The 8,908-nt window shown below is 64.2% G+C and overlaps 1 protein-coding gene across 1 annotated transcript; it reads left to right on the top strand.

Moving 5' to 3' along the window:
- Window positions 1–715: 715 nt before the first annotated feature.
- LOC113940523 (integrin alpha-L-like) lies at window positions 716–8,556 on the top strand (the record flags this gene model as incomplete). The annotated part of the gene is given in 27 exon segments (XM_027631675.1): window positions 716–934; window positions 1,721–1,865; window positions 2,100–2,167; window positions 2,238–2,279; window positions 2,281–2,371; window positions 2,899–3,047; window positions 3,223–3,354; window positions 3,769–3,972; window positions 4,057–4,184; window positions 4,807–4,937; window positions 5,017–5,162; window positions 5,755–5,868; window positions 5,955–6,167; window positions 6,276–6,383; window positions 6,467–6,546; window positions 6,629–6,715; window positions 6,801–6,831; window positions 6,834–6,878; window positions 6,950–7,066; window positions 7,376–7,381; window positions 7,383–7,457; window positions 7,674–7,718; window positions 7,720–7,788; window positions 7,856–7,942; window positions 8,121–8,186; window positions 8,188–8,232; window positions 8,326–8,556. Coding segments are annotated over 27 exon segments (2,769 nt in total), but the record flags the coding sequence as incomplete, so codon positions are not given.
- Between the last annotated feature and the right edge of the window lie 352 nt (window positions 8,557–8,908).

Genomic DNA, 8,908 nt, shown 5'->3' with positions numbered 1-8,908 from the left:
CCCCCCTGTCCTGGCCACCCCTTATGCCCCACACCGTCCTCCGCTCCCTCTCACCACCCTGCAGCACTGCCCTCCTAATGCCATCTCCGTGCCCCACTGCCACCCCCACAGCAGGGCAGCACCCCCACTGCTGGCCCCCAGAACCACCCTGATCCCCATTGCACCCCACTGCCACTCTCCACTCCCCCTTTGCCCCACTTCTGCCCCACCCCACTGCACCCCACTGATTGCTGCCCCTGTGCACCGCTGCACCCCACTGCCACCCTCCAGCACCCGCCTGTACCCCAATGCTATCCCTTGGCTGCTCCCCACCACCCAGCACCCCATTGTCCCCCTGCTGTTCCCCCACTGCCCCTCCTCTACCTCACTACTGTTCCGCTGTTGCCCCCCTGCTGCCCCCCCAGTGCCACCTACTGAGCCCCAGTGCCCCCCCAGCTGTGCACTGAGTGCCCCCAGCCCCACTGCTGCCCGGGGCTGCCTTCCAACACCCTCAGCACCCCCCTCCCTGTCCTCTGAATCTGCCCCGTAACCACACCACAGCACCCTACTGCTACCCCCAGTCCCCAAACCCATAATGACCTCCCAGCCCTCCCTGCACCCCCCACTGTGCCCCCCCCCAGCCCCCACCACACCCCAAAATCCCCAATTACCCTCAGGCCCCACTGTGCCCCAGCCCCTCAACCCCCCCCCAACCCCCAGTGCCCCTGCCCCCCAGAACCAGCAGGGGCTGGTGCCCCCCACCCGCCCGGTGCTCCCCACTGCAGCCCCATCAGTGCCCCGTGGCTGCAGGAAGGAGCTGTTCTCGGAGGAGGCGGGGGCGCGGCCGGGGGCACGGCGGGTCCTGGTGATGATCACTGATGGCGACGCCACCGACCACGACCCAAAGGCCCTGGACGTGGCCGAGGAGCGCGGGATCCATCGCTACGTCATCGGGGTGGGTGGGCAGGGGTGTGGCGGTGGTGGGTGTGGCTGTGAGGCCATGATGGAGCTGGACATGGTGGGCACGGTCAGGTGTTGGCGTGGTTATGGTGGGACTGGTAGTGGTGTCGGCATGGCCATTGTGTGGGAGTGGTCATGGTGTAGATGTGGCCATGGTGTGGGTGTGGTCATGGTGTGGGTGTAGCCATTATGTAGGAGTGGCCATTGTGTGGGTGAGGCCATTGTGTGGGTGTGGTCATTGTGTGGGAGTGGCCATTATGTGGGTGTGGTCATTGTGTAGGCATGGCCATGGTGTGGGCTTGGCCATTGTGTGGGTGTGGTCATTGTGTGGTCATGGCCACTGTGGCAATGGTCATGACTGGGTGTGTTATTGGGTGGGAGTGGTAAGTAGGTGTGATTGGGGTGGGCATGGTCACAGTGGGCATGACCAGTGGTGGGTGCGGCAATGAGTTGCGGTGGTGGGTGTGGCCAGGAGAGGGTTTGGTGGAGCTGAGCATGGTGGGTGTAGTTGATGTGGGCATGGTCGCGAGTGGGTGTGGTCAGGCGTAGCTTAGGGGTATGGCCCTTTGAGGGTGAGGCAAAACAGATCACAAGTGGATGTGGTCATGGTGGGATTGGCAGAATGGCTCAGGTGGGTGTGTTCATAGTGGGCGTGGCCCTGGGCGGGCGTGGCTGTGGCTGCCCCATCCTGAGGTGCTGGGATGGGGAGGGTGGGAGGTGGATGGAGGGGATGGACAACATCCACCCCCCACCCCAGCAACGCCCACCCCTCCCAGCACAGGTGGGGAACAATTTTGACAGCCCCGACACAAAGCGCTACCTGCAGCAATTCGCCTCCGGACCTGGCTTCGTGAAGGTGCTCGAGAGCTTCGAGCGGCTCCGCGGCCTCTTCCAGGAGTTGCAGGCGCGGCTCTACGACATCGAGGGTACCCCAGCACCCCCACTTCCCCAGTCAACACCTCCCCCTCCCCAGAAGCCCGACTGCAAGGTAGAAGGAGCCCCAAAATTGGCTGGGGGTTGCACCCCACCTGCCACCCAATTAGCCCCTTCTTTCCCAATTAGCCCCTCCCTCACCCCAATTAACACCTCCCCCACCCTCAAGTCTGATACCCCCCAGTCCCCTCTCCCCCAGTTAACCTTCTCCCCTCCTCTCCCCCCAGGTACCACCCAGCTGCACAGTTTCCACCTGGAGATGTGCTCCAGCGGGATCAGCGTTGACGTCATCCAGGTGGGCTGGGGAGAGAAGGGTTGGGGGGGGAGGGGTGTCCTTGTGATGACCCTCTCCCCCCTCTCCCCAGGGCCGGTGGGTGACGGGGGCAGTAGGGGCTGATAACTGGGCGGGGGGGGCTGCTGGAGCTGCTGGAGCTGCAGGAGAACGAGACCTTCGTGCCCAACCCCCACCCAAAGGAGAGCAGGCCCGAGGGGTACCTGGGTGAGAGGGGTTAATTAGAGGGGAGAGGTTGATTAGGGATGGGGGAGGGATTATATGGATGGAGGAGGGGTCAATAGGTGAGGGGAACGGGAGTTAATTGGGGGGAGAGGTTAATCAGGGGGATGGAGTGGGGGAGGGGTTGAATGTGTGGGACACGGGTTGAGGGAGTTGGGGGAGGGACAATCTTGCAGGGGGGAGACTCTGGGTTGGAGGGTTCAGCACGGGTGGGAAGTGGGATCATGGCGGGGGTTCAGACCCAACCAGGGACCAGGATGACCATGGTGGCCCCATGTCAGTGCAGGGGGGTGAACCAGGAGACCCCAACTTGAGGAGCAGGTGATAATGGTGACCCTAACCCAGGGTTACCATTGAGACCCCATCCCAAAGCTCAGAGTGACCAGGTCATCACACCTTGGTGACCACCTTGACCCTGGTGACCCCAGGCCAGGGACACATGGTGACCAAAGTGACCCCAACCCTGGGGACCAGGATGACCCTGGTGACCCTGGTGCCCCACTGCCCCCCAGGCTACGCCGTGGCCGGGCTGCGCATCTCCGGCCGGGCGATGGTGGCTGCAGGTGCCCCCCGTCACCTCTACGTGGGTGGGGTCATCCTCTTTGAGGTCCCTGAAGCCACCGGGGACTGGAAGGTGCTGCAGACCCTCGAAGGGGAGCAGGTATGGGGGGACAGGGTACTTCTGGGTGTCCCCACTCTCACCATGTGACACAAGTGTCCCCTCACAGGTGGGGTCCTAATTCAGGGATGCCCTCTGTGCCATGGAGGAGGGCCCTGTGACACATGATCCCCAAGGGTGCTCCCACCCCCCCATTGACACGGATGTCCCTCCACAGGTGGGGTCCTATTTCGGGGCCACCCTCTGCGCCCTGGACCAGGGTGGGGGGACGGTGGCACTGCTGGTGGGGGCCCCCAACCACTACGATGGGCGCTGGGGAGGACGAGTGCACCTGTACAGGTGGGAGGAGGTAAGGGGGGCACCCTCACCCTGGGGTCACCACCAACCCCCAGAAGTGAGGGGCACATGGCCATGGGGGACACCAGCCCAGGGACTTTGGGTGACTGTGGTAACCCCAAGCCAAGCCCATGGGGTGGGGGTGACCAGGAGGACCCCAACCCAGGGAGGGTGGGATGAAGGTGACCAGGGTGACCCCATCCTGAGGAATGTGGTACTGGAGTGATCAGGGGTAACAACAGCTAAAGGTGACCAGGACCGGGGTGACCAGAGTCCTGGCAAGACCGGGGTGACCCCCAACCAGAGATGCGGGGTCATCACAGTGCCACCAGCTTGGCGACGATGGGGTAACCACAGTGACCCCCACCCAAGGTTCATGGGATTGGGGTTGGCCAAGGGGATCCTCATAATGTCCTTGTGCCCCCAGGATGCCCTGCACCCCTCTGGGCAGCTTTATGGTGCTCCAGGTCACCCCTTGGGCCGTTTCGGGGCGTCACTGGCCACCCTGGGAGACCTGGACGGTGACAACCTGCCAGAGGTGGCCGTGGGGGCCCCGCTGGAGGACGAGGAGCGTGGGGCTGTCTACATCTTTTGGGGGCATCCCAGGGGAGTAGAGCTCCACCCCCGCCAGGTGGGACCTGGGGGACAAGGGGGAGCAGACCCCCACCCAGGGGGGAGGGGACATCAGGGGCTGAGGTGTCCTCTCCCCCCTCAGAGGCTGCAGGGGGACGTGGTGGCCCTGGGGCGTTTTTTTGGGCAGGCGGTGGCCGGGGGCCTGGACCTGACGGGGGATGGGCTGGCAGACATGGCAGTGGGGATGGAGGGACACGTCGTGGTGATGAGGTGACATGGAGGGGGACGTAGGGGACATGGGGTGGAGGTGAGGACATGGGGACATGGGGGTGTGGAGGTGGGGACAGAGACGGTGATGGGGACATGAATGTGGGGTTGTGGGGAGAGTGATAGGGGCACGGGGTTGGAGGCAAGGCCATGGGGGTGGAGATGGGGACACAGAGTGGGGACACAGGGACCCAGTGGGGTTGGAGAGGGGAATGGAGATGTGGAGACATGGGGATGGGGACAGATGGTAATGGAGTCATGGAGATGGGAATGTGGGGGTGGGGACATGGGACAAGAACATAGAGACATGAGACAAGGACATGGAGACATGGGTGGTGATAGTGGGATGGGGACACAGGGTTGGATGAGGACGTAGGGGTGGGGACATGGGGATGGGGACACGAGGGCGGGGACAGGGACATGGGGATGGGGATGGGGGGACGGAGATGCAGGCATGGGGACACAGGGATGGAGACATGAAGGCGGCGGTGGGGACAAGTGCATGGGGGTAAGTTCAGGGGAGAAGGACACTGGGGAGACATGGGGTACATGGAAGGACACGGGGTGGTGACACAGCCAGTGCCACCCCTGATATGTCCCCTCCCCCATGTCCCCTCCCCTGCAGGTCCCGCCCAGTGCTGAGGGTCACCACCAACTTGACCTTTGACCCTCCCGTGATCTCAACCCGTGGGGTCGACTGTTCCGATGTCACCATTGCCACCATTGTCACCCTCCAGCTCTGCCTGCACCGCCCAGGTCCGGGGAGGGGTGCCTGGGGGGGCTCCAGGAGGTGCTGTGGGGGTTACTGACTTTTCACCCTGCCATTGACCTCCAGGTGGCCTGCTGACCCCCGTGACCTTCCAGGTGGACGTTGACCCGCAGCGGGCACAAGGTCGGGGGGATTTCGGGGAGGGGCAGCGGAGCTGGGACGGGGAGATGCAGCCGGGGCTGAACTGCCAGAGCAAGGAACTGAGGGTGCTGGTAGGGACCCACTCCTGGGGCCAGGATCCACACTTAGGGGTGGGACCTACACTTGGGGGGCGTGATCCACACTTGGGGGGGCATGAGCCACACTTGATGGGGATAAGATCCACACTTGGTAGGGAGGTATCCACACTTGTAGGGGCGGAATCCACATGTGGAGGGGTGGGATCCACACTTGGGGGGGGTGGGACCTATACTTGGGGTGTGGGACCCACACTTGGGGGGCCAAGATCCACACTTTGGGGGGAGGGAAACACATTTGTGGGTGCAGAATCCACACGTGGAGGGGTGGGATCCACACTTGGGGGGCAAGATCCACATTTAGGGGATGAGATACCACTTTGTGGTGGGGGGTGAGGCGCACAATTTGGGAGGCAGAACCCACACTTGGGGGATGGGATCCAACTTTGGGATGGGGGTGAGACCCACATCTGGGGGACGGGACCCACACTTGAGGGGCAGAGGGGAACCAGTACTTGAGGGGAAGAACGTAGTTTTGGGTGTGGAGGACCCACACTTCCAGAGTGTGGCTGGGGTGTTACCCCCTACTTCTGGGGTGCCCCCCAACCTTATACACCTTGTGCCCCAGCCCTGCCTCGAGGACTTTGTCACCCCTATCCGTGCCAGAGTCACCATCGCCCTGCCTGACAGGGACCCCCCAGGGCCCATCCTGCCTCCCAGCACTGGCCCCACGTGGGTCGAGGTAACACCACAGAGGCGCTGGGATGTGGGGCACTGTGGGTGGGGTCCCCCAAAATTAACCCACCCCCTTCTTTCCCTGCCCCATAGATCCCCTTCGAGCAGAACTGTGGGGACGATGAGGTGTGCGAAGCCGACTTGGGGGTCAGGGTGGTGCCGGGGGACGCAGCTGTTTTGGGGATTCCCAGTGCTGAACTGAGGGTTCAGCTGATTGTGGACAACAGGAGGGAAGATGCCTATCGGGCGGCCCTACAAGTGCAGCACCCCCCGGGTGTCTCCTATCGGTGGGCCCGGGCCAGCCAGGTATGTGAGGTGCCCCACATGGGGACCCCAAAATATGGGGGGAGGGAGGGCAGGGGAGGGACATGGGGGTTTGGAGCCCACAGATCCCAGCCCCCCATCTCCCCCCAGGCCTCTGCCCCAGTGCCCATCACCTGCTGGGATGCCCAGGGTGCCGAGGGGCAGCTGTGGGGCCTCTCCTGCAACCTCAGCTACCCCATCCTCCGTGCTGGCTGGCAGGTGAGATCTGTGGGGCCACACCCTGGGGCCAGGGGTTGCTGTGGGGTAGCCCCCCAACTCACCCCAACTCTACCCAACGCCAGGTAATGGTGGAGGTGACCTTTGACCTCCAGCAAAATGCCACGTGGGGGAAATCCGTGGGGCTGACAGCGACTGTGAGCAGGTGGGATCTGTGGGGCGGGGATAGGTCCGTGGAGTGCTGTGGGGCAGGGAGGTGACACCTGTGGGTCTTACCTGCCCCATAGCGAGAATGAGCCCAACGTCACCCTGGGGGACAACGCAAAATCCTGGGATGTCCCTGTCCACTTTGTCCTCGACCTTGTGGCCTCCTGGTGAGCCCCACACGTTCCTGCTCCATGGATTTGGGGGGGGCCCAGACATCTGGGCCCCACTGATCCCCACCTGCCCCACACACAGGCAAGAAGACTCCACCCCCCCCCTCAACTTCCCCCCCCCCCCCAGCCCCACAACAAGACACTGAGGCACCACTATCGGGTGAGCCCCCTGAGTGACCCCCCCATCCATCTGCCCCACAGCCCTCGCTGACCCCCAGCTCTGCCCCACAGGTGGAGCTTCTCCATGCCCCCACCCCGGGCAGCCCGAAACCGCAGGCGACGCCCTTTGTCCTCCTGCCCCAGGTGCTGCCCCACGGCGTGTCCGTGGCTGCCTCCCAAGTGCAAGTGGTGAGTGGGGGGCTCTGCCCCATAGGGTGCCCCTCTGAGCCCCTCCCCCCCCAGATCCAAGGGGCAGGACCCCCTTCCCCCAGCTCAACCCCTGCTCTCCAGCTGATGCCTGTCCCCCAACTCCCTCCTGCCCCTCAAAAGTCCTTCCTGCCTTCTACTCCTCCTTGAACCCCATGTGACCCCCTATCCTCCAAATAACCCCTTCCCTTACTGACCCCTTGATCCCTGCCCCCAGTTCACCCCCCCTGCCCCCAATCCCCCTTGACCCCAGCTCCACCCTTGCCCCCCAACTCACCCCCTGCCCCACAGGATCTGGGGGGGCCCTTGTGTGGCCGTGGAGCCGCAGTTGGGGGATGCTGTGGGGCAGGAGCTGAACAGGAGCATCGCCGAGGTGAGGGGGGGGTGGGGGGGACCTCAATATCAGGTTGCAATTGGGGTGTGCTACAGGGTGTGGGGGGACCCCCATACAGGGGTGCTCTGAGGCAGGGAGATCCCAATGTGGGGGTGCTCTGGGGGCCCCACAGTTGTGGGGCACTGGAGAGTGCCCCCCTCACGGTGGGGGAGGGGCAGGGCCCTAACTTTGGGGTCCCACCCCTCCCACCCCCAGACTTGCTCCACCCCCCACCTGAGGCTGTTCCGCTGCCCCCCCAGCCCAGCTGACCCCGGGGGTCCCTGTGGGGGTCACCGTCAGCGCTGCCCTGCGGCCCCTCCCCCACAGCCAGGTACCCCCGCCCCCACCCCTCCCCCACCCCAAAACCCTTCCCCCCTCTAACCCCTCCCCCACCACAGGGACCCGCCCACTCCCACTTTTGCTCCGCCCTCTGGCTCACTCTGGTCCCGCCCTTTCTGGCCACGCCCCAATTCCTGCGAGCCCAGGTAATGGAGGGAGGGGCTCTGGGTCTATAGAGGGAGGGGCTCTGGGATGGGGAGGGGTCTATTTGGAAGCCACGCCACAGTTCTTCTCTTTGCAGGTAATTGTGGGGAAGGGGCTGCTCCAATTTATGGGGCAGCCCCTCCCCCACGCCTGACCTTGACCCCTCCCCCCCCGTTTTAGGGGGTCACGGAGGTCGAACTGCTGTGGGAAGTCAACCCTCTCCCCGGCTACGTGGGGGGAGGGGTGGGGGGGGCTGCTCCTTCTCCTCCTCATCGTCCTCGGCCTCGCCAAGGTGAGGAGGGGGGGGCTCTGTGAGTGGTGGAGGGGTGAACCCCACTTTTGGGGTGCCCCTCCCCTCCATTCTTACCCTGCCCCTCCCCCACAGTGCGGCTTCTTCCAGAGGAATTACCGGGAGCGGATGGAGCGGGAGGGGCCAGAGGAGGGGGAGGGAGAGGGAGAGGAGAGTCCCCCGAGTGGGGAAACCCCCAAAGAGGGGGAGTCACCCTCCTGACCTGCACTGCCCCTCTCTCATGGGGTAAAGTGGTTCTGGGCCCCTCCCCCCCCACCAAAGGGGTTTCCAGCCCCCCCCTCACCCCAATAAAAGGCTCTCAAGCCCCTCCCCCACCATAACGGCTCCTCCCATTGTCTTCACTGGTTTTACTGGGAAGCCCTGAGAAAAGGGGGGGGGGGAGAGGGAGGGGTCATGACCCTGCCCCTCCCCCTCTCCAAGCTGGTTCAGAACACAGGGGAGGGGCCCAGCGCTCATTAAACCCCCTGCAGCACATTGCCCACCCTCCTCCCTCCGTGTCTGGCCTGTACCAGCCCCAGGGAAATGCCTGAACCCCTGCACCTGACACAGGTGAGGGGCACCTGAAATCTGAGGGGCTGTAGCGTGTCCAGAGCTGCGCACAGGGCTGGGGAAGGGGCTGGAGCACCAGGAGCGGCTGAGGGAGCTGGGGGGGCTCAGC

This window comes from Corapipo altera, unplaced genomic scaffold (assembly GCF_003945725.1).
Source record: "Corapipo altera isolate COAL_440 unplaced genomic scaffold, ASM394572v1 129207, whole genome shotgun sequence".
NCBI classification, from domain to species: Eukaryota; Metazoa; Chordata; class Aves; order Passeriformes; family Pipridae; genus Corapipo; species Corapipo altera.
The sequence above is the reverse complement of the archived record's forward strand: the minus strand, read 5'-3'. Positions and strand labels throughout refer to the sequence as shown.